This window comes from Enhydra lutris, unplaced genomic scaffold (assembly GCF_002288905.1).
Source record: "Enhydra lutris kenyoni isolate GAN:26980312 unplaced genomic scaffold, ASM228890v2 scaffoldscaffold54, whole genome shotgun sequence".
In the NCBI taxonomy this organism is placed as follows: Eukaryota; Metazoa; Chordata; class Mammalia; order Carnivora; family Mustelidae; genus Enhydra; species Enhydra lutris.
Genome location: NW_019154138.1, coordinates 5478921 through 5504090, shown reverse-complemented (window position 1 = coordinate 5504090; position 25170 = coordinate 5478921). Strand labels below are relative to the sequence as shown.

The 25170-nt window shown below is 42.0% G+C and overlaps 1 protein-coding gene across 2 annotated transcripts in view; it reads left to right on the top strand.

Moving 5' to 3' along the window:
- The window catches only part of LOC111157354 (TOX high mobility group box family member 3), a 106503-nt gene extending 86923 nt beyond the window's left edge, over window positions 1–19580 (top strand). For both annotated transcript variants that reach the window (XM_022518695.1, XM_022518694.1), the window contains exons 4-7: window positions 7510–7779; window positions 11836–12063; window positions 13868–13948; window positions 18261–19580. In XM_022518695.1, the coding sequence (XP_022374403.1) occupies window positions 7510–7779; window positions 11836–12063; window positions 13868–13948; window positions 18261–19019 (1338 nt within the window). In that variant the 3' untranslated portion in view covers window positions 19020–19580. The remainder of the gene's footprint in view (window positions 1–7509; window positions 7780–11835; window positions 12064–13867; window positions 13949–18260) is intronic.
- Window positions 19581–25170: the final 5590 nt, after the last annotated feature.

The following is a 25170-nucleotide window of genomic DNA, read 5'->3' as shown; positions in this document are numbered from 1 at the left end:
ACACTCAAGAAAAAGAATTGTTAGAAAGTCATGCCCTGATTTATTGCCCCGGATCTTGTTTTTAGCTTATATAACCTATAGTAACCTACTATATGGTGATACCGCCAGCACCTCCCAGTGGGTCAGGGACAGGAGAGACAGCATTTTTTACATCGCTCAGATTGACGAATAAAACTGGCGTGAGGGCTCAGACTTTTTTTGTAGAGGGGTGAAGGTTATACTCCGTGCTGTTGTCCCATTTCCTTTAATCGTGGCACCTGTCACTCTTTGAAGTGGCCTCCTTTGCCCATACACAGCCTGTCCCCTCCTCTTGCCTGTCTTGCCTCTTGTGCTCGCACCTGGAACGGTGTCTGGGCTAGAATACGCTAGGAGCTCAATAAGTGTTTTATCTGTTGCATATATGATGAATGAATGAAAGACAGACTGCGTATTTGCTATTAAGAGCATAACTTGATTATTAAGTAAAAATGAAAGGCCATTTGAGGTATAAACAGCTGTAAACATGGAATTCCTCCTTGAACTTTTCTTTGGGGCCTGAATGAAATCAACAAGGAGCCGACTCCTTGGTAAAAGAAAGGAGTTACGGGGTCTACAGGTGCAATACCATTAAGTGTTTTATGGCTAACTCTTGGAAATTTTATTTTGCTAAGAAACTATTAATTAACTTTCAGGAAGACCGTTTTTCACAAAACACTCATGTGTAGGTATGTTTGATTATAACCCTGAGGGTAGCTATTAAGGAAAAATTATCTATTTCAGGGCAGATATTTTGATGAAGTTAAGGTTTGTGGGATGTAGGTCTGTAATTATCCTTGGTATGCATTTGTCATAACGGTGTTTATTTCAGGGTTTACTGGGGTCAGGAATACACTAGCTGGCCGTGACAGTTGATTGTTGTTCATTTGGAGACCAAGTTTTAACATCGCTATAGGACGCAGTAACTTAAATAATTGAGCGTAAAATTACCGACCTGAATTTCGTATCTGTAGTTCTCTGATCTTTATTAATACAAAGCAATTTTTATTACTGATAATTGTTTAATTGCTCCATTTCTCAAGAAATATTGATTAAAAAAACCACCCCAGTGCAAATGTGTTTAGTCACACTCGCTAATATATTTGGGTTATTTGCTTCTTAATTAGGTGCTGTCTTCTGTTATGAAAACCTAACATTGGATCGTTACAGAGAATATTTATTTGTAAACGTGCACAGAAGATGCACATTAGATGTTTAAAAATCTTTTATGGCAAAAATCAACCCAGAAGGAAGTAAGTGACACTGCCATGAGAAAAATAATAAATAAAATAGAGTAGTCATGTGTGATACCTCAAATAAGGTATCAGTTCGAAAGCCTCCGTCTCACATTTGCCAAAGAAACCCGAACCCAGTACTTGAGGATGTGTAATTATACACTACTAAGCGTGCAGCACACAGATATTATAATAAATGCCAATGGAGGAGGGAAAGGGGTTTCACCCATGCACCAAGGAAATGCCATGAAGGACCGGCCCTTGCTCCAGGACTGGTAGAATGAGAAAGAACAGATTTAATATGTAGAGGAGGTAGAGTTTTGTTGGCTGAGAAGGAAAGAGCAAACTGCCCATTTTCCACCCAGCCCCCTCCCACCCCCAGAATCCCGACATATCTTTATATGATTCGTGTCCAAGGGTAATACCCCACTGTAATTTAGTGAGGACATTTTTCACCTTGCCAATTGCTTTTAGTCTTGTTTAAGTCCAGGAGAAAGTCTCAGTGTGGGGCTAATAAGTCTTCTACACCTCTTTTATCCTTTTTAAATAAGAGAAAGCAGAGGTCTGGCTCAGAGCCTTAGGCAGGCCCCGTATTTAGACAGACTACAACCGTGTTGTTTCCTTTTCTGGGTATTTTTTTGGCATTCCGTTGGTCCACGTGTCCCTGGGTTTTAATTTATGCTAGTGATCCAAAGTTTTCCCTTTTCATATAAAATTATTCGGATTTTAACAGTTCACTCAAATAATTAATGTTCAGGAATAAATTGGATCTCAGGCAATTTAAGAAAATGAGGGACCACTACCAGAAATACCCATTCCATGGTTTCCTGTTTTAAGAAAAAAAGACAGAGAGGCTCTTACCAGGTGGAGAGAGAAGGGTATGTCAGCTGGGCACTCCCCGCACCAAGACGTGTGCAGACCATCAAAGCTCTGTTGAATTGTGCTTATGGGCAACTAGAAAGCAGTGTGCCTCCTCTTATCTTGTGAAGTCCATGGCCTGCCCGTTCAGAAAGACTTGGGTCCTCTTCAAAATGTAGGTTAAAGTGTTAGGATATATATTTATATTACTTATATTATAATCCAATAGCCCACCATTGATTTAGATGGGTTGCCCTGGAGGGGCGATCAATTAATATCTATTGGAATAAATAACCCTGCTAGATAGATAACCACCCTTTATACTTACCGTGACATCCTTCTACACTCTGAATAATATGCAGACTTCCTAGGATACACTGTCATTTTATGGCCATTCCTTGCCTCTCCAGTTTCATAGCTAGTCCTGCTTTTCCTGACCCGGTGACACTGGCCTCTCCTTTACTTCTTCGTGCACCGGGCCTTTACACATATTCTTCTCTGCCTTAGATGCTCTTCCCTCTTTTCTAGCTACGTAGCTTCTACTCTCCTTTTGCACCTTGGCTCTAGTGGGTCACCTCCTCGGGAAGCATTCCCACTTCTCCGTCCATTGCATTGCCCTCTTCACTTGGCCCACCCTGCTCCCACCTGTACTGGCATCCTTTCCATTTCTCAGGCATGCCAAGCTTTCTCCTACCTCAGACTTTGCACATGCTGTTCCCTCTGCCTGGAGCATGATTTCTTTCCCCTCCTTTCCTGGTTGGCTCCGCCTCTTCCTCCACACCCAAGATGTTTGCATTATAATTGCCTAATAAAGTAGTTCTCAAACGAGGGGCATTTTGCTCCCCATCCTCAGGGGGACAATTGCCAATGTTGAGAGACATTTTGATTGTCACAACCAGGTTGGAGAGAGGAGGCTTCTGCCATCTAGTGTGTAGGAAGCAGAGATGGTGCTAAGCAGTCTACTGTGCCCAAGATACTCCTCCCCCAATGAAGAATTATTGGAAAGAAGGAGTTTGGAAGTTATTGGAAAGAGTTATTGGAAAGAAGACCAAGGAAAGAAGTTTTTTCCCAAAGGATGAACAGTTTAGGAAATGATACAAGAGAACTCTAGATAGATAGAAAATGTAATTGTGAAAGCTAGCATTCAGCTCTTACGTCGGACATAATCATGGCAATCTCTTAGAACCCACTAGTTGCTTTGCCTTTCAGTGATCATGGGTAAGTCTTTTAAGACTGAATTCAAATAGGGGAGAGGTAATGATTTTCAAAAATGCATTACATCTCTTAGGGCTTTATCGATGGTTATATATTTCCTTATTGTGTCATGACTACTAGGAGAAATTGCAAGCTATTTTTGAGAAGTAGATATGAATTCTTCTTGCCTGTGCTTTGTCAATCTATTAATCCACTCTAAATTATGCTTCACTCGGGTAGTGTTTAAAAGAATCACATGCTGGTTTTCTAGTTTTCAAGGATTTGAGCAATCGGTCTATTGGTTTCTCTGGCCTGGCACATCACGGGTGCTCAGTAAGTACCTTTGAACTGTGCTGACATCTTTCTTTAAGTGGGAATCTAAGATCAAAGGAAGTATCTTTCAAAGGTTACCCTTTTTTATGGAAAACGATTGGAACTGTTAAGAGTCACCAACTTCCCCAAGGTAGTTGTGAATAATTGGCAGCCCTAAAGGAACTTGAATTTCTAAAAAGACCCTTTTACCGTTAATCTCCTCATCCCGTAACCCTCACGCATAGGAAGTTATTATGGGACAGCTGTGGACCATGGCAAAAGCTAGCACATTTTGACATATCAGTGATGTGGTCAGGGGTTCCTTGAAAAGACTTCAGAGGCTCTCGGTGTGTTGTCCCGTGGGAGGTCAGAAAGATGGGGCCCACATGATTGCAGATGTGAAGGCTCTAAGCTGTGTCAGGCCTGGGCCTCACCACCAGTATGTTTCTTGAATAGTGTTCCCCTGTCCCCACTGCAGAACATCCCCATTATTTCTCTCTTTTTTAAAGTGAAATGTTACGAGCACACTCAACTTATAAAATAAATGAATACAGAGTGCTTTCATTGAAGGGCAGGGTGGGGAGGTGATGGTGGTAGAGAGCTTGGGGCCCCATTCATCTCTCTCTGTCAACACATGCCTCTACTGGTGGACCATGGCTCCCTAGAGCACAGTTTTCCCATCACCCTAGCTCCATAGAAGCTAGAAAGAGCTGATGAAGCCAAGAAAACTTACTTCCTGGCCTTCTGTTTGATGATGAGATTCATCTGGAATGCTGTAGATGTGAGACAAGTCAATCAAGTATCTGTATGTGCTGATTTTCATAGGTATTGGAGCAAAGCAACTTCTATGTTAATGAGAAAGTTGCATAAATCAGATCATCGTATCTCCCGGTCATGCCAGTCAGCTAATTTATTGTTTTACAGTCCAAATTAAAATACTTAATTCAAATGGACTCTGGAAGTTGCTTGTAAACACTTAAAACATCTAGGTTTAAATAAGTCTGAAAGGACTTTTAAAGTGCATTCTGAAGAACACATATGGAGTGTAGAATGAAGAATAAGATAGCTTCAGGGGCTCCTGGCTGCCTCAGTCAGTAAAGCATGTGACTCTTGATCTTGGGGTTGTGAGTTCAAGCCCCATGTTGGGCATGGGGCCTACTTAAAAAATAATAGTAAAACTTAGAAAAAAATAAAAAGAAGAGGGTAGCTTAATTGCCAGTAGTTGGAGGGTGGAAATGATGTAAGCAAGCAATGGTGGAACTTCAACAGAACATGGAAGAGTAAGGACGCCTGAGTGGCTCAGTGGGTTAAGCGTCTGCCTTTGGCTCAGGTCATGATCCCAGGGTCCTGGGATCGAGTCCCACATCAGGTCGCCTGCTGAGCAGGGAGCCTGCTATCTCCCCTGCTTATGTGTTCTCTGTCTCTCTCTGACAAGTAAATTACAAAAAAAAAATCTTGAGGGGCGCCTGGGTGGCTCAGTGGGTTTAAGCCTCTGCCTTTGGCTCAGGTCCTGATCCCAGGGTCCTGGGATCAAGCCCCGCATCGGGCTCTTTGCTTAGCAGGGAGCCTGCTTCCCTTCCTCTCCCTCTGCCTGTCTCTCTGCCTACTTGTGATCTCTGTCTTTCAAATAAATAAATAAAATCTTTAAAAAAAAATCTTGAAAAGAACATGGAAGAGTAGACAGCTCAAATTCTTGAGGAGAAAAAGCTATACGAGTAGTAGAATGCTAATCAAAAAGAAAAAAGAGGACGAACCGATAATGTAAATCCACTTTTGTGATACAAGTCTGCGGAGGAACACCTGCCAATAGAATGTGATATTTTAGGAACAGTGGAAGAGGATATCGATACTGTCAGTGAGACAGAAAAGAGTGCGATTGTTCTAGTACATGTGACACGTTTCTCCTGGGATGGCACAGCAATTTAATAACTCAAACTATTTAGGAATGGGAAGTTTATATATTTAAGATGTAACTCAAGCAATTAGCTATTCTGTTTTAATGGCTCATTGCTCTTTTTAGCTTTTCTTGACTCAAGTTTTTTAGGTTTTTTTAATTCATTTTGTGTTTTTATAAATGGAAGCATTTAAGATGCTCTTCTCTTCACCCTTCCTGTTCTACCCCTTATAATATAACCATTGTTAAAAGTTTAGATACTCCCTTTTTTTTTTAAAGATTTTATTTATTTATTTGACACAGAGAGAGAGAGATCACAAGTAGGCAGAGGCAGGCAGAGAGAGAGGGGGAAGCAGGCTCCTCTGCTGAGCAGAGAGCCCGATGCGGGGCTCGATCCCAGGACCCTGAGATCATGACCTGAGCCGAAAGCAGAGGCTTAACCCACTGAGCCACCCAGGTGCCCCTAGATACTTCTTTGAAAAAAAAAAAAAAGAGAGAGGGGCTATACTCTAATTATTTTACAACTCATTTTTTCAATTATGATAGCTGGGATATCACTCTAGGTCAGTGGTTCTCAGGTGAGAGAATTTTGTCCCTCAAGGGAAACGTCTGGAGATATTTGTGATTGCCATGACTGGTGGGGAGGGAGAGGTTGCTACTGGCATCTAATAGAGGCCAGGATTGCGGTCAACATCCCACAAGGCAAAGGACAGCCCCACAACAAAGAATTATCTGGTTCAAAATGTCAATAGAACCAAGATTGGAAACCCTGTTCTAAGTCAATACACATAAATCTAATTCATTATTTTAAAAAGCCTCATAATACTTTGTAGTATGGTAGATCATAATTTATTCAACCAGTTCCGTATTGATAGCTATGGCTTCTTACTTAGTGGCATTTATATATTTAATATTAAGAAACCAAATGTTCCAATTTAGATATTTACAACTCATTTTGTTGCCTCTTTAAAAAGCAAAAATAAGTTACTGGAAAGACTCAAAAGAAGAACACTTAAAAATTTGTAGGCTTGTGTATAGAATTGGATTCTGGGTGACTGTGAGTCAAGAGAATTTGGCTTCAGTAAAAATCACAGACTCACACTTAATGACAAGTCTTAAAGTAAGTTGTTTGAAAGCATGTCTTCATTTTTTTGATTCTTTGGAATTATAAAAAGAAGCAGCGGCAACAACTCTACAGCCTTTTACATGACTGCCAAAAACAGAAGGCTACTTTCGAAGGGACTGCAGTAATTTTCAGAGAAATTAATTCTGACGATCTCTACCTCCTCCTTATACATATTTTTAAAATCCATTAGCCCATTAAATCATGGCGGGTTGAAGGAAAGAAAACAAGGCAGGTTTAAGAAGAAGAAAGTGATATCCAATTCCAAAGACATTGAATGACTTCCAGATGCCTCTGACAATGTAATTCAGAATTGGAATGACCCTCTGGTTAACCACAGAGGGTTTTATAGAAAGGGTGCCCTGAAGCAAACAGATGTTGGCTCTCTGCTTCCCTAAGCCCGTCCTCTCTACATGTCAGATGCATTCCCGGAAGGATAAAATAAAGACTGGATTCACTTTCCTTCACAGAGCTGGGTCAAGGGGAATGGAGCTAGAAAGTGTGTGTGAGAAGGATGGAGGACTAGACCAACTGCTGAGCCAGAAAGGCCTGAGCCTCTGCTTCAACCCTTTCTTACCCATTTCCTCCATAAGAGTTGGACGTTTTCTTTCACTGCCAGGTCTTTTATTATTTTCTTTAAAAGTCATTCAGTGACAGTTCTAGAGTGAAATAGACTAATGAGGCTGGACCATTTGGGCTTTGTGCTTTTGACCTTTCAACTTTTGGGGCATGAGTCCTTAGAGTTAATGAACAGGGACTATCATCCTGGACTAGGTCAGACCTATCTAAGGAACCAGTGCTAACATTTTCAGCTTGTTGATACTTGGGAAGACTAAGATTCCCCCCCCCACCCCCACCATTGTCTGTTGTCTTTTTAGGACCAGAGCCACACACAAGTGCCCCAGTACCGTCAGGATCACTCCTTGATCATGAGGTCCATCGTCCACATGACTGATGCTGCTCGCTCTGGGATCATGCCTCCCACTCAGCTCACCACCATCAACCAGTCTCAGCTCAGCGCCCAGTTGGGGTTGAATTTGGGAGGTGCCAGTATGCCACACACGTCTCCTTCACCACCAGCGAGCAAGTCTGCGACCCCTTCCCCTTCCAGCTCCATCAATGAAGAGGATGGTGATGAATCCAACAGAGTAAGTTGACTGACTGCCTTCGTTATGTCACTACCTAAGAACTTGGAATCACCCCATGCTGTGTCTTCGAATTTCACTCATGGTATTACCTTCTTTCTGCATTTGGCTAGCATTTAAATTCATGACAGTTTAATTTTTTTCTTCTCTCTTTTACTTACTTGTTTTCTGTGAAAAAGCGTATTCCACTGGAAATTGGGAGATCTGGCTTCTCCTACTGGTTATAAGGCATTGAAATGTCACTTAACTCTTATAGGCGTGATTTTCCCATTCTGCGGAAGGGAGGACTTCCGCTAGATTCCCCAGGAGTTCTGAAGTGCTCTGATTCTGGGTTAATGTTCATGTGGATAAGGTTCATCCACTTAGTTGGCTGAGCCACTGTCATATTTGACAGGCTTACACCTTCTGTGTTGATCACTTAGTAAGTTATAATCATTCCACATCTCTGCTTTTTTCATAGAGAATGATAATTCAAATATACATGGTTTGAAATCAAAACTTAATTTCAGGGAGGACTTTTCTGAGTGCTTAGAAAGGTATTCTGTTTCATTAAAGTTACCTGTCCTGGGTACTTTCCTTTTTCATCATATTTTGTACGCCTACTCTGTGCTTGGCCTTTTACTTGGTTCTGGTGATATAAAGATTTATAAGAGAATTACTACCTGGGGGACTCCCCACTGGGGATGAAAAGCAATGTTTAATACTAGCTCCAGGTGTGATTAGATGTGATTAGAGGTATAATTGATGTATCTTGGTGTGCTAAGATTGTAATCGATTCTGCTTGGGAGAGTGATTTGAGGAAGACTTTATTGAGAAGGTGATATTTGAATTAGGTCTAAGAGGATACATAAAAGTTTGTGAGGCAGAAGAGAGAGGCCAGCATTCTGGTCGAGGGAGCAGTGGAAGTACACGTCAATTTATGAGTATCATGAACAGTTTGATGTGGGGAAGAAAGAAATAGGAATTGAAGAAAGCAGTCGCTGAAATGTGGTAGCCTTTCTCCTGCAGGTAGTTGAGAGCTGATTAATTATTTGCACAGAGGAGGGGCATAAGCAACTCATGCTTTAGAAAGATGGCTTTGGCTGTGTAGAGAATGTATTACAGAGGGAGGGACTGGAGGAAAGGAAATGATCAACAGTTGCTATGAAGTGTTTCCTTTTAGCCAAGGAAGGAATGGACAGGAGGTACCAGATGAGCGAGACTTTTAAGTAAGAGGGAGAATCATGAGGTAATCCACTGGGATTGGTAATCCACTGGGATTTGAAGGCATGAAAGATAAATGGGATTTTAGTATGAGAGCCAGCAAGGATTATTAGGGAATGAGAGAATTGGCCCAGAAAGAGGAGTGTTACTTTTTCTCCCATGGAGAAGATGAGAGTTTGGCATGGTCTGGGTTGAAATCAAAGCAGCCATGTTTGAGTCTAGAACTCAGTTCATGGGGGGTGGGACTACACATTTGGGGACCATCAGCACCTAGATGTGAAGATATGGAAGTAATCGGGATTTCTCAGTGTGTGTAAGGAACAAGTCAAGGCCAGAGCCCTGGGCATCATTTATTTTTAAGTAGCAAATGGAAGAAGAGGAACTAGAGAGGGTTGAAAGTGAGGAAGAGGAGGGAAGGGAGGTAAGAATATATTGCAGGGATTGGAAGAAGAAGGGTTTGATCTGTCCTGACACATTAGCACCCCCTGGACATGTTAGCACCTCACTGGACATGTTAGCACCCTGCTGGACACAGATGGGGTCAATGCATTAATGTATTAACAGTCTCTGCTCACAGATTTCTGTGAAGGTGACCTGAGAACAATGATTATAAAGAAACTCAGGAGATGTGAAAAAGGCCCTGCTAAGTTACAACTGGCCAGGACACAAGTCACATGGATTCCTTTCATTTCACTCACATGGCCACAGATCTTCTACTCACTTTTGTACCACTCTGAAATTGTCCTGGCTAAGGAGAACCTTATCTGCGACTCCTCGCTTACTCCGTTGTAAGCAAGCGTCTAGGTTTTGTGTAAAGGCACAGAATCCAATTGGTTATCTTCCAAGCACCTGAGCTGAGAAAGAAAGATTAAAATCATCATTGAGGGTAAACTCCACCTTCCACCTTCCCCCTTCCCCAACGCTCAGGTTTCCTTTGGAGAATTAATTCTGAGCTTCTGTTTAAACTGTGAGATTCTTCATTTCAGGTTTACTCTTCAAAGGTAATGATGATTAGGGCAAGTCATGGTTATCCAAGGGAAATATCAAAGGTTGTCACCATGGAATGCTGGTTTACAGAGAGAGAGATCGAGCTGCCCTGGAAATTACTCTCACCTTGCCATCAGTTGGGGCATTGTTGGTGCCAACAGTATCAACTTTTCTTCCAGGAAAACAGTATAGTTGTTGGACTCAATTAGAAAAATCTGTGTCCCTATATATATATTTTTTCCTGTGGGGCTAAAGTGATATTTTTCACTGAAGGAAAACTTGGCTCCTGTTCAGTCTCTAACTGAAAAGAATCCGAGTCTCTTAAAAGTTCAGATTCATTAACTAGAAATAAATAAGACTCATTTATCCTGAGAATTTAGAGAAAAAAAAAAGACCATTATTGAAAATGATTGAATTAATCGTGAGTTATGAAAGATGGCATTTTGGAGGAGAGTTGAGATGTGGCTTACCACCATTGGAGGTGTGTAAACTATTTGTGTGAAGTACACAGTTGTTATGACTCGAGGGGGGTTCACAGAGAAGTAGACTTATGGCTCTCCCCCATCTTGAGGGTTCAGAGCTCTCAGAGACAAGTTACTTCACAGTCTTCTCCTTAAGAATTTTAGTAATCGGATTAAGTTCCAAATGACTCTCATTCAGGAGGTAATGATACTCTCGGAAAATTTGAATTTAGGATCCGAGACTCAAGGCCATTAAAAAACCAATCTGTTAGTAACTTGAGTCTATCTCTGTTGATCTTCCCCACGGCTGGCTTTTAAAACCGATTTTGTCACATATTTCAGCTTTCCCGATGAAGTTAGCTACAAAATGATCTTCAGTTCAGTCCTGTTGTAATCTAGGGAGAGAATGCAAGGCTGATAAATTTTTCCTCCTGCCTCTCTAATAAGTATATTATATGATCACTGAAATTAGATGATGGGAGTAGCAGGTGAATCTGGAGCTCCAGGGTATATGAAAGTGGAGAGTTATACCCAGGTCATTTCTGTGGCCTTGATCTCAGAGCGTACCTATGGTAACTATGTGTGAGGCACTTACTGTCCCTGTGGCAGTCAGCTTTTGAACAGAGTTACTTTCCGTGGGACTGTTTTCTTATCAGTCTTCTTTTCAGCCTTGGTGATTTTAACAATCATTGCACTCTTAGAGGTTTTTAATTTTAATGAAGAAAATTTCCTCTCTATCTCCAGTTAAAGGAATTTTGACATTTTTTATAGTTCTTGTTAGCCTATTGTTTCGAATGTTATCATGACTTAAAGAAATAAAGATGACTTTTCTTTTATTGTGCAAGCTCGGGGATTGTAGCTAATTTCTGCTAGTTTCTGGAGACCCATGAGCAAGGTAACATTCTGGTAAAATAAAAAAATGAAACTTTGCGAAAGTCGATTCATGTGACTATGGCCAGGGACCTCATTTAAAATATCTGGATAAGATCAACATCCTGAATTACTTACAGTTACTTCTGAAGCCTCTGAAAATGTAAAATATTGTATGTGTATACATGGAATGCATACACACACACATACACACACACACACATGCACACATACGCACGCACGTCTTTGCCTGGTACAGAGACTGTTCTGTTTTTCATTACTCATAATTGCTATTTAGAGCATATGTTGTGAATGTATTGAAGATACTTCTGGGTCTCATTAATCAATGTTCTAAATGCTAATCTCTGCTGTCCAGTTAACTCTAAGAAAACTCACCCCTCCCCTGCTTTTGCTGGGGATTCCTCTATTGATGAATCAGCTGAACAAAACCTTCACAGTACAGTTGCGGACCTGGGTAGGTCTTGCCACCTTCTCTGCAAGGACATTCTAAGCAGTGAATTTTCTTCCTGCTTTGCAGGCCATTGGAGAGAAAAGAGCTGCTCCAGATACTGGCAAGAAGCCCAAGACTCCAAAGAAAAAGAAAAAGAAAGACCCCAACGAGCCCCAGAAGCCAGTGTCAGCATATGCCCTGTTTTTCAGGGACACACAGGCTGCAATTAAAGGGCAAAACCCCAATGCCACTTTTGGAGAGGTCTCAAAAATCGTGGCATCCATGTGGGACAGCCTTGGAGAAGAACAAAAGCAGGTAAGGTAAAGACCCAGCATGGCCATATAGGAAAAAGTCACCAGAGTATTTCCTGGACTTTTTCCCTTTCCTTTCCTTTCGTTTCCTTTCCTTTCCTTTTCTTCCTTCCATTCTTTCTTTCTAAGATTTTATTTATTTATTTATTTGAGAGAGAAAGAGAGCATGAACGGGGGTCAGAGGGAGCAAAGGGGAGAGGGAGAAGCAGACTCCCCACTGATCAGGAAGCCCCATGTGGACTTGATCCTAAGACCCCGGGATCATGACCTGAGCCAAAGGCAGACGCTTAACTTAAGCCTGAGCCACCCAGGCGCCCCTCTTACATCTTTCCTGCATGAAAGTTCACTTAATATGACTGTTTCTCATCAAGGCCTTTCTAAGCTATGGAATTTAGAAACACAGTTGAGTAAATCCAAGCCCCTCTCCAGTTATATGGATTTCTCGGTCCCCCTTAAGGGTGCGTGTTCAGAACCCATTCAGAGGAGAACTGGGGAAATTCAGGTGGCATCCTGCCCACCTAAATTTTGATGATCATCTTTTCATTTTAAGTAATGTGAAATTTGCCCCCTTTATTCAGAAAGGGCACTACAAAGGGATTAGGTCCATCCCTCTTGTCTTTTCTTTGATCATCTGTCCAAACCCTTATGCCGTCCTGGTGGGTCTCCAAACTTTGAACCCACCTCCGCGAGTCTCACTACCATCACTGGGCATTTGAAATTTTATTCCAAGGTCATTGAAAAGCTCGGCCATATGAGAGGTATTGAGTGATTAGCCAAGCTGGCAGGAGATACTTCCTTAGGGTCTGGACTCCTGGGCTTCCCCTTACAGCATCTCCGCCAAAAACAGAGAGGAAGAATGGCTTCCTTGCTCCTTGTGTGAAACTCCCAATGACGATTAGTAGGAATGGACGTTCCATGTCCTCAGATGAATGGACCTCTCTTAGTAACAAAATAGAATCACCATCTCAGAAATGAACATGGGGGGAAAATCCTTGATTTTTCTTTAGAAATCATGACCTCATTCCTACTAGCTTGGGATGGTGCAGTGCAGCTGTAGAATTTGACCATTTATTGTTGTATGTGGCACACTGATTTTCTGTCCCCGGAATGTAATCCTAAGGGGACTGGCAGACTCCTACCTCTTTTATCTCCGGAAAGATGGTTGCATTTTGGTCTAACAGACGGCCATCAGACACCGTTAAGAAAAGGAAGCGCCCATCACATTTAATATATTGGGACTTGTTTATGTAACTCATTGGCCTCACTAACGGAAATTTCTCATTCCTGACTTTTTTTTTTTCCTTCCAAAGAAACCCAAGGTGGTTTCCTCTTTTCTCTTGTGCCTTCACAACACGTACCTGTTGTGGTTGGTCTTTAAATCCTCTGATTTGGTGCGGGTTAGAAATATGTGTGAGGGAAAGGAGGCACTGATGGAGAAACTTGCGATTTTCTGTAATTTTATACTTGGTAGCCAATTTGACTCTTCTTGCACTTTATCTCCTGCCCTAGCGTGAGGCCTTCCACTGTTTCTCTCAAGGTATCTGTGCTACAACTGGAAATCTTGTTTCCATTTATCATTGGAAACATCAAGATTGTGCTCTAATGAGCATGGCAGGGTTTTGTTTTAATATGTCTGTGTGTGTGTGTGTGTGTGTGTGTGTGTGTGTGTGTGTTCACATTTGAAAATCAAAGCCACACAGACCAACTTTTTCGGTGAGTTCAGTTGTGACCTCATTTGCGTGGCTGTGATTTTATGGCTGAGAAACTGTGTGCTAAAGGTGGTGCTAATTGTGGTCTTTTTTTAATAGGTGTATAAAAGGAAAACCGAAGCTGCCAAAAAGGAGTACCTAAAGGCCTTGGCCGCATACCGGGCCAGCCTCGTTTCTAAGGTAAGCCTGCGTGGGGATGGCGGGTCTCTGAGTCACGGCGTTGAGAACACCCCCTGGGCGTTGAAAACATCAAGGCAGCTCCCCTTAGAGTTGACAAAAAAAAAGACATCTTGGACAACTCATAAACTCATTTCCATGAGAGATGACCACAGTGATGGCCCAGAAAGTAGGAGTTAATGGAAGCTGCTGAATCTTGAGTTGTTTCCAGAAGATTCTGTGGTCTTTCTTTCTGCGTGTTGAAACTATTTAACGACACAAATAAGGTAGACAGGTTTTTAATAGCCTCTTTATCTTTGCTTTTTGTCGGGGACTGAGATCTATGCGAATGTCCTCTGTTTAAACAGGTGGTGTTTTGGTCATATTTGGGACATCCTAAAGTAAATTCTCCAGTGGTTATATTATTGTAATAGGGGGTGTCGCATTTTTGACCAAACTGTTCCCCATCAGATAAATAAATAAACCTCATGATTATTTAAAATAAAATTATGCTCCAAGTACTTAAAAAAAAAAGACATGTATATGTATTATACATAGAGTATAAAATGGACCTTGGTGTATTATAAAATGCACCAGTATCCCAAAGCAAATGTCAGTCTAGATTATTATTACCTTGATCCAAAAGGAGCATGAGCTATTAGGTTATATTTTAAGATTTAATTAACTTTGTCTTTGGCCTTCCTAGAATTTAGAGAGGCTTTGGGGAGAATAACTTGAACTAATGTTTTTGCTCTTGATGTATTTCCTCTGGCAATCGGGCATTCCATTCCATCATCTTGCGCGTTGCCTCAGGTACCACGTAGGGCTACAAGGCATGGTAGGCGTTGCCAGCAAAGCCATTTAGAAAGGGTGTCATTCCTTTTTTTCTCTTCCTCGCCTGAGCTGCTTTTTCTTTATATTAAGATGTACCATTGGCAGCTGCTCAAATCAGATCAGGAGAGGTCCTCCCTTTTTTCCACTGCCAGCTGTTAGGACACCTTCCACTTCATTAGAAAGAGAAAACATTCATCAGGTCAATGGTAAAACCTTTATCTGAGGCACTGCAAGACCCATCGTGTAAGATGTACCAGTCCTGGCCTCAGATTTGCATATTGGCAGACAACAGCCGAATGTGTGGGCTACAGATGTTAAGAAGGGAGGTATATAGTTGGCTAATGAGATGGGGTGACGTGAATAGGAACAGTGTACATGTACTTCCTAAGTGGATCATTTATTCATTCATTTACCCAGAAGCAGGAATAGGTGATCTTTGTGCATTAGAGCATGAATAATTGACCACACGTGGATTTCAGCCAAGAGCGGGTATCTCAAAAGGCATTCGGGAAACAGCAACCACGATTGGACTCATCGAGTCTGTCACTAAGGTGGAAGGGGTACTGTGAAAGTTACATATGTGTTCCAGAATCAGGATTCAGAAGTAGCTCCGAATGGAAGTCAGTGATTCCCGAAAACCAGTAAGATGGAATTTAAAAGGAAAAAAATCTTAAAATAGTGTTTGTTGGGTTTTTTTTGTTTTGTTTTGTTTTGTTTTTCATTAAGTTAGCGCAGTTTGAGAGCATCCTTAATTTATATTCAGAGCCCTAGCAGGAACTAAGATAGTCCTTGAGGTAGATGTTCCGAATAATTTCAGTCTGAACCAAACGTATGAGATAGCGTCCAAAGTGGTGAGCTCACATGAAGCAGTATCCGTTGTACCGCGTGGTGATGAGACCACATCTGAAGAATTCATTCTGTTTTGGCCCCTACAATTTAAAAAGGAATGGTAACCAGCTGAAAACCCTTCTGGAGGGTTGCCTCCATGATGGTAAAGACTGAAAATCAGACTATATTCAAATAATTGAAAGAATCATGGGGGCAGAGACTCGGGGGCATGTGATCTTGGTCCTCAAGTTAAAGGCCATCATGTGGGAAGCCCAAGTTTGAACTCTGTGCCCCAGATAGAAGATCTCATCCAAGGAATGAGGTCACGGGCAGCAAAAATTCAATGTTCATTAGAAATCGTGAGTAGGGTTGCATCATACATGCATTTAACATTTGCCCCTACATTCAGAGCCTGGGCCCCCTCTCTTGAGATCTTTCTGTACTATATTACTTTTTTTTTTTAAGATTTTATTTTATTTATTTGACACAAAGAGGGAGAGATCACAAGTAGGCAGAGATGGAGGCAGAGAGAGAGGAGGAAGCAGGCTCCCCACTGAGCAGAGAGCCCAATGCGGGGCTCGATCCCAGGACCCTGAGATCATGACCTGAGCCGAAGGCAGAGGCTTTAACCCACTGAGCCCCCAGGCGCCACTGTACTATATTACTTTTAATCTTCCCAACAACCAACAAAAATTAATAGCCTAATAGTAAAACATAAGGGAGTAAACCTGGCAGGCAAGCAAGACCTCTTTCATCTACTCATTTCTATTCGCCCCTAGGGTGGCATCTGAAAGGCACACGGGTATGATTGCCCAGGTGTCTAAATATAGATTCCCTTGTAGTTTCATACTAAGACTAGCTGGGTGATTTTTAAACATTAGAGTATATAAGAATTATTTTCTTGTGAATATGTACCACACTGTGTGTATTTTACCTTATGGGTGATTTAACGGTTTTTTAAGATGGTGGATGAGTCTTTGCAGGTTTCTTCTTACCCTAAGGCTTTAGCATGTGCCCCTCCAGTAGGCATGCGAGGCCACCAAGCCTCTGCACGAAACCAGAGAGCTGTCCATGGGTGCATGGTGCTTTACAATGATAATGTGTTCAAACAGAAGCCATTAGCCTTGGCTTCTCCCACACTGAGTGATTTCCAATACAAGATCACCTCTCAGGTTCCTTCTCACAGTAGATTTTTAAAATGTGAGTAATACAAATCTGGAAGTAAGCATTCCGTATCACTGACGAGACTGGATATCAGCTCGATGCCTCCAGAAACACCTAATTCTGTGACAAATAAGAAAAAATAGTAAGCACAATTATGTCCATCACCGTTGCATGAGTAAAAGTATTTATTTTTGTGGCTATATTTGTGTATGTTCAGTGCAGAATGTAATAGGTCATTTCTCTCTGTCGTTGAGCCTCACATCAGATCAGTTATTCTTATCCTGTGAGAGGTTATGGGATCACCTGAGTGCTGAACATTCTCCCCTCATCTAGGACTCCTGTGGTAAATTGTGGAGATCTTTGAAAATACCAGGTCAACTAAAACAATTTCTTATATTTCTTATACTTCCATTTAGTATCTCTGCAGAATTGAGTTACATTTTTCTTACATTCACGTGAGCACGGTCCCACACTGCTATGCCCGTGCAGAACCCTGATGTTTTCGAGTCGTGGCTTTCTGATAATAGTAACTGTTAATTCATAAAAATTACTCACATATGCTAAATGCTTCTGTAGACCAGGTCCTATTCTAAATGCTTAACAAATATGAGTCAGTTTAATGCTTAAAACCTCTATGTAAGGTAAATGCCATAGAACCTCATTTTGTAGGTAAGGAAAGTGTGGAACAGATGGGCACATTAAGTTGCCCAAAGTCACAAAGTTGTTAACTAGTTGAGCGCAACTGGAATGCAGGCAGTCAATACTCTGTTTCTTTCAATATGCTTCTTAGTGATGCAGGTCAGCTCAGACTTAACTGCTGAAGAAGTGTATCAGCCACCTTTTGCTACATCGTGCTGTGTAACAACCAGCCCCAAAGACTCCCAAAACAGAGGAGTCTTTATCTCAGAGGGTACCAGAGAACTGGCTAGTTACGCAGTCTCGGCCCCACAGGATCTGCTGGTCCTGCTTCTCAGTCTGCAGTCAGCCTGGAGGTTCGTGGGGGCTGGGCTGACTTCCGAGTGGTGACTGGGCCGTATGTCCCTTACCACACACATGGTGATGGCGGATTCCCAGAGCGATTAGAAGGGACCAGGCTTGGCCAAGATCCCAGGGGTGGGGGATTTCACTCTCCCTCTGGGGAGGGGAAGCTAAAAAGTCACATGACCAGAGACTTGGGTCTAGGGAAGAATGAGTAACGGCAGTCATGTTTTAAAAATCCATTTACAGGGGTACCTGGGTGGCTCAGTTGGTTAAGCCACTGCCTTCGGCTCAGGTCATGATCCCGGAGTTCTGGGATCGAGTCCCACATCAGGCTCCAGCTCCACGGGGAGTCTGCTTCTCCCTCTGACCTTCTCCCCTCTCATGCTTTCTCTCGCTTTCTCTCTCTCTCTCTCGAATAAATAAATAAAATCTTTGAAAAAAAAAATCCATTTACAGTACTTAAAAACAGTTCAATCTGTCTGTCTCTGGCTGTCTTAATATTTGGGGACTTTTCTCCCCAACGATGCAGGCTGCTGCTGAATCAGCAGAAGCCCAGACCATCCGCTCCGTTCAGCAGACCCTGGCGTCCACCAATCTGACATCCTCGCTCCTTCTCAACCCTCCGCTGTCGCAACACGCAACCGTGTCGGCCTCCCCTCAGACTCTCCAACAATCGCTCCCTCGGTCAATCGCCCCCAAACCCCTAACCATGAGACTCCCCATGAACCAGATCGTGGCGTCGGTCACTATCGCAGCCAACATGCCATCGAACATTGGGGCCCCGCTGATAAGCTCCATGGGAGCGACCCTGGTGGGCTCAGCCTCCTCCACCCAAGTGAGCCCTTCCGTGCAAACCCAACAGCAGCAGATGCAGCAGCAGATGCAGCAGCAGCAGCAACAGCAGCAGCAGCAGCAGATGCAGCAGATGCAGCAGCAGCAACTGCAGCAGCACCAGATGCATCAGCAGATCCAGCAGCAGATGCAGCAGCAGCATTTCCAGCACCACATGCAGCAGCACCTGCAGCAGCAGCAGCAGCAGCAGCACCTCCAGCAGCAGATCAGCCAGCAGCAGCTGCAGCAGCAGCTGCAGCAGCACATGCAGCTGCAGCAGCTGCAGCACATGCAGCACCCGTCCCAGCCCTCCCCCCGGCAGCACTCCCCCGCCGCCTCCCAGATGACGTCGCCCCTCCCCGCCCTCGGGAGCCCCCAGCCAGCCTCCCAGCAGCACCAGTCGCAAATACAGGCTCAGACACAGACTCAAGTACTGTCGCAGGTCAGTATTTTCTGAAGAAGCCCGCGGCAGAGGCAGGTGCGCTCTGCGGCGGGCGCACGGAAGGAGGGTCCGCCGCGCGCCCGCGGCCGCGGCTCGTAAGTTGCTGTCGGTGACGCGGAAACGTGTAACAGATCACATGGTCCTCTCAAGTGTCTATTAGATAGGCAATAAGAACACAGTGTAGCTGAGTATCATCTTCTAGCTGACTATAAATCACTTTGTTTTTAAACAAGAGAAGCTGTGCTCTTTTATGTGATGCCTTTTTTTATTTATTCAGGCTATATACCTACAATATGTGAATCAAACAGTTTAACGAATCCTGGGACATAGTGATGACTGTAGACTGGCCTCTCTGAGTCATAGAAAACGGCCTTATTTCCCCCCAGAAGTGAATAAACCACACTTCGAGGCTATTTGAACTTCCGGAGCCCTAAAAAAATAAAAAGCACAGTCCTAATTACCTGAAATATGAAGATCCGGCTTCATACAAACATTTGTATGACGTGAATCGTTGATGGCATTTTTTGTCATGAAAAAAAAATAATGTAAATCACAGACTTTTGCCAAAGCTCTTATTTTTTTTTCCTAAATCTCTCCAGAAAAGAAAAAAAAAAAATGCAAGTGATTAGATTCCATTATTGACTCATTTCCACTTTTTTAACCCATGACTTCTCCAAATCAGACCACAGTATATGTTGTAACGATATCTATGGCCACTGTTAGCCCATTATACTCATTCCAATTAGAGGAAAAGAATGTGAATATTATATTCTGTGTTTTGAGTGACAAGTTTCGAAAAATAAAAACACTGTATTTTTAAAAAGGGAAATGCACTTAAATGAAAACAGTTATTACAAAAAGTTAAGATTTAAAAAAAATGCAAGAGTTTTTATTATGATGTGATACCGGTAGAATATTTAAAAAACGCACCACATCTGAATAATCAATGTAAATATTTTCTTTCAAAGTTGTAAGTTTTCATATCATGTGTTGTAAAGTTTTCATAAACGAGGCTTTAACGTAAACACTGGTGACATAAACCATTCATTGCTACGTTGCTTATTGTGTTTTTATGCTGTTTTATACTTTTTTATGAGTTATGATAGCAGCAATTAAGTTGTTTGTATTTTGCTTAACTAAAACAAAAATGCTTTTATCTTGCTATAGAATAAACACATTTCAGTAAAAACTGTGGACTGTATTTTGATGCAACAACCAGGAAAATGTTCACTTTTCAAATAAAATGATATGTCAAATTTCACTTTCGATTCCTTGAATACGTATATGATGGGAAAGGACGCCACATACCAACATTTATTTGAGCCAAAGCATCATCTTCTGTGTTCAGTTGGAAATAGGATATTCGTTGCTAGGAATTTGGATCGTATGGTCTAAATCCAGGACCTCTTAAGAAAATTGGAATTTTTTTTTTTTTTTAAATGATCATTTTGTTAAGATGCAAGTGTCAAGGTAAGTATAGAGGAAAAAGCGGTTGTCCTCTGTCTGGGGCTAGAACTTACGGCATTGTGTTATTGCTATTAAAAAGGATGGTGAAAATAATTATTTCAGTGTTCATTTCTTCCCCCCTTTTCTTGCTCTGTAGTGGCTCCTCTTTGAGAACAGTGTGAACCACTATCCCCAGTTGTCTTGCATGATTAATTACAGCATCTGTCCTGTCAGAAGCTATAATGAAGAGGTCTTGATAAAAATTGCAAATTACCACTGGCAACAGTCTTAAACTGCTTATGATAAAATGAAAATTAAAAACAAAAAGTGTCAACCCTGACCAGAATCCTAATCTGGCAAAAATGAGGGTGTGGGTTATGGTGTCCACAGTTCCTGTGCGTGAGACATTCAGAAAGAACGGGATATGGATTCCTCAAAGTTGTTGTTGTATTTCAAAGAATATTTACTGTATGTTGTGGGCTATGAATAATGAATTCAGCTTTCAATATTTCATAATCCTCTTGTACTCTGTATTATGTACAAATATTGAACAGCAAGAGATTCTAATTATAAATTTATAGATTTCTTGCTGTAGGAAAATTTATGTCTAAATTGAAGCTTTTCATAAGATGTATTAGTTGACAGGTATCAGTGTTCAAACAGTCTTAGAACGGTGCCTAATCACATCTACAAGAAGGCAATTGTGTTCCACAAAGAAATGATCTGCCTCGGACCCATCAGAAGCAGAGCTGATGGTAAGAGATTTTCTGTGAATTGAAACTAACATTACATAACAATAAGAACCATTTTATATTCTGTTGTGAAACCTTTAGACAAATGTCTTCAAAATTAATTGCTAAACTACATGTGACAGTAATTGTGTATTTTTGTCATAGTCATTTTGAAAACCCATGAAGTATTGCTTGGGAAAAAAAATGTCACTGGTGATAAGACTTAATTGCAAGCGAAGTCTGTTTTCAACTGTTTGCAGTTAGAAGCAGGTGTTGCAACATCTATTAAATGATTTTATAAATCTTGGGTTTTATCACATTTGATTAAACGCTGCTAAGCCACTGACGGTCCATTTCAAGGGGAAAAAAATAGTTTAATGACTACAGTTTAGGAAAATTAATCATCAGGCAAAACTGTATGTTTAAAATGTCAAAAGGCTTGAATCATGAAAAGACTTCTCCAACCTTGTCACCCGATTATTTTTCTCAGGATTCGCTAAAGCATATTATGGAACAACCTGTATTTCAGTTTATACATGTGACTGGTTTCTGGTCCTGAAACGTCAGTAAGTACTTGCTGTGCTGCTTTGGTTACAGGTCAGAAATAAATCAGGGCAATGAAAAATAAGGCGCGAGAAATGTGGTAACTGATTAGTGGGATTTCTAAACGGTCTAACTGCCTCCCCTCCTAAGGGGTCTCGGGCATTAAGGAGGCTCCTGCGCACTACCCACCCCCCATCACGCACCCCTCACCTCACAACCCCCCCCATCTCCATCACGCACACCTTTTCTCTCCCCCTGCCAGGTTACTCCTGCTAAACACGTTTCCTTTTTCGCATTAACCTGCACCGCCATATGATGGAGGAGCATAAGGGGGTTCTCATTTTTAGCTGACACGGGGTCGTTAGTTCTCAACTCAAAGAACAAAAGCTTAAATGCCTTCGTGCAGCATAATTTCTGCCATATATTATTACCACCTGACGGAGGTTTGAAGGCGTTCTAGACAGATGGATTACTATCTCAAGTTTAAGTAGAAGTCCTCTGCTGTGTCCATTCAGCGGGCTTCAGACCTCTGAATGGTTTCTTTCCTGTAACTCACTTCATGGAGCATTTTTCAGCACTGGACTTCAGTCTAACCTTTCCTCCCCCCCCACCCCCACCCCCACCCCCACCCCCTTTGTTTGGCTTTTGTTTTGCAACAGCTGTTATTATCGGTTTTGGTCAGCTGTGATTGCTGGAGGCAAAATAGGACCAGATGGTGTTTTGCTATGCATGAATGGCGAGTTAGAGGCGTTGAGATTGAATAGGCCAAGTTTGAATGGTGTCTGTGCACCACCTGCCTGCCTGGGCTGTGGCGTCCACATCACAGTAGCGTGATCTGCCACCGATCTACGAGAATCGGATGGGAAAGTGGGGCGCTGGGGTGGACGGTCCCCATATTTATTGATCTTCCATGCACTCACAGAATAATGCACTATACAGTCAATTTGAGTTAATTGGATATGACACAGCATGGGCGTGCGATCTATCACTCTAGAATTCTGGTTCGCTTTCAGGATTTCATTGCTTACACACACACACACACACAGTAATAGCAGAAATTAACGGGCTAAGTAGACACAAGTTTAAAAAAAAAAAAAAAGTATGTCCAAAATTATAGACAGGAGTCCCAAGGTTGAAGTGTGGGGGAAGGGAAGGACCTCTCGTGAGGATGCTTGTGGTTTGTGTCAGCTAACAGTGCAAGGTAAAGAAAAGCTATGATCCGGGTGTGTTCAGACAGACAGCCCTCCTAGTTGTTAGTTACCCATCAAATATTACAAATTGGTTTAAAAAAAAAAAAAAAGTGCCTTACTGGGAAAATCACACGGATGCACAACCAGATTAGTATTCTCTTAGAAAATAGTCCTAGATCGTTTTCACCCCTCAAATATAGTTAGCTTGCCAACTATCTGAAATAACCTTCAGGATGAAACACTTTCCCTGAATTTTAAAGTCCGTGAACTGTTCAACCCATGTTGATTGTGATCCTACAGGTGGGAAGGCTATGTGTGTGCCAGCGTGTTGCGGAGGGGAAAAGCTTAACCACCCACGAATCACGGAGTGAGATAGGCAGACAGGCACTCCATTTGCCTACTGCCCTAATGACTTAAATTTACTTCTGCTACATGCAAAACACTGTGATGGGTCCCAAAGGAGACGCAAAAATAAACAAGACCTTCTGTTTACTTTGTATAGGTTTGAACTTTCCATAATAAAGATTTAAAAATTTAAAAATAATAATAATAAGCCATCTTCAACATCAGGAACATTTTGTTTATGACGGCAAAGAAACGTACCCCCCCAGATAGAATGATGAGTGTGCCAACATAAGAGACATATAGCACATTGTTCTGGGTGGGGTTTTTTGGGGTTTTGGTTTTTGGGTTTTTCTTTGGTAATCTAAGAAACTGAACATTTATTGAGAAAGGGAAGAGGTCGCAATTGGTTAGGGGTATTAGGAAAGGCTGCATGGGATCACTGGCATTTAAAGATGTCCCTCAAAGTTTGGGTGGGATTTCAGTGGGCCAGGATGGAAGTGATATCAGGACAAGCAGAGCAGAAGAAAAGCCATTCAGGTCGATAGCACCAGCCCCATCAAAACAGCAGTAGACAATATAGCAAACTGGACACACAGTGCTTCTGGGAAGGGGAGTAGGAGAATGTACTAGAAAGGAAAGTAGGAGTTAAATTTGTCAAAGGTCTGGGTAAGCCCGGCAAGGGACTTGGGCTTAACTCAAAAGGCTCTGAAGTCCAAATGAGCAAGCTATGATCAAGATTGATAAAATGCATGAAGGGTTTTATCAACTGACTTCAAAGAAGGGGGTATCCAGTTGGCATTGAAGCAGAAAGAAAAACGGAACAAGATTTCCACTTGAAAATGTACCTCAATATTCTAATGACTCACATACCTCAATAAATCTGTCAATTCATGTCGTCTCACCTTACCCCACGTCTACCTTCCTGGTGCAAGAACACACCAACGACACAGCCAAAGGAAGGCATTTTGGGCGACGACTGTAGAATAAGCCTTATCCCTACATTAGCATCGAGAGGGAGATCATTTTTCTGTGTTTCTGCTGTGAAAAGAAAGCTATTTTCACCACTGTAAAAAGTACCTCTCGGTGCTTGAACTCAAATGTGATGAATGATGAAAAGAAGCCCGTGCTTTGTTGCTGAGTAAAACCTCGGGCAGGCAGCACTGGGAGGGATGTTGGTTATGGTCTCAATTTAATTTCAAAGACGAACCTTCACAGATAGAAAACGTGAATGTGGATGTACACTTCTTAGCAGAGGAATAATGCTTTTCTGTAAAACATCTCATTATCCCGAGCATGTGTATCGTGCTCTGCCCTTTTCAAAGCAGTTCCCTTTCTAGTTAGGCAGGTGTTAAGCTCCTGTAACAAATTAGGAAACTGAGGCACAGATAGAGTTGTAACGTGTTCCAGTAGCTCTGCTTAGAAGAGGCACAGTCGGAACTGGAATGGAAATATTCTCATTGTAGCTTTCCTGAGATTTCATCTAATACTTGCATAGGAATGGCATATCTAAGATACATACTTATATCTGTTTTATATTGGCATACAAGATAGGCAAATAGATATGTGTGTGAATAGATGATAGATATAGAGATAACAGATGATAGATAGATAGATACTTGCATAGATGACAGAAATCCATCAATACAAAAGAGAATAGTAACCCATGTTTTCCTTATGGCTGGACAGACCTTAACCAGAATGAACGCCGCCTCGTCTGTGTTCTCCAAGGGGCGTCATGCCACATGGCAGGTTTTTGAGCGTGAATATTTTCCAGTCAGATTGTTTTCTCTACCAAGGTCTCTCTGTAATTATTTTGTATTCAGGCAAACAGCTTTGACCTGTGGCGTTTGAGCATTAGGACCAGAGTTAGCCCAGAAATGCCAAAGCATGACACCATATCACCTGTGCAAA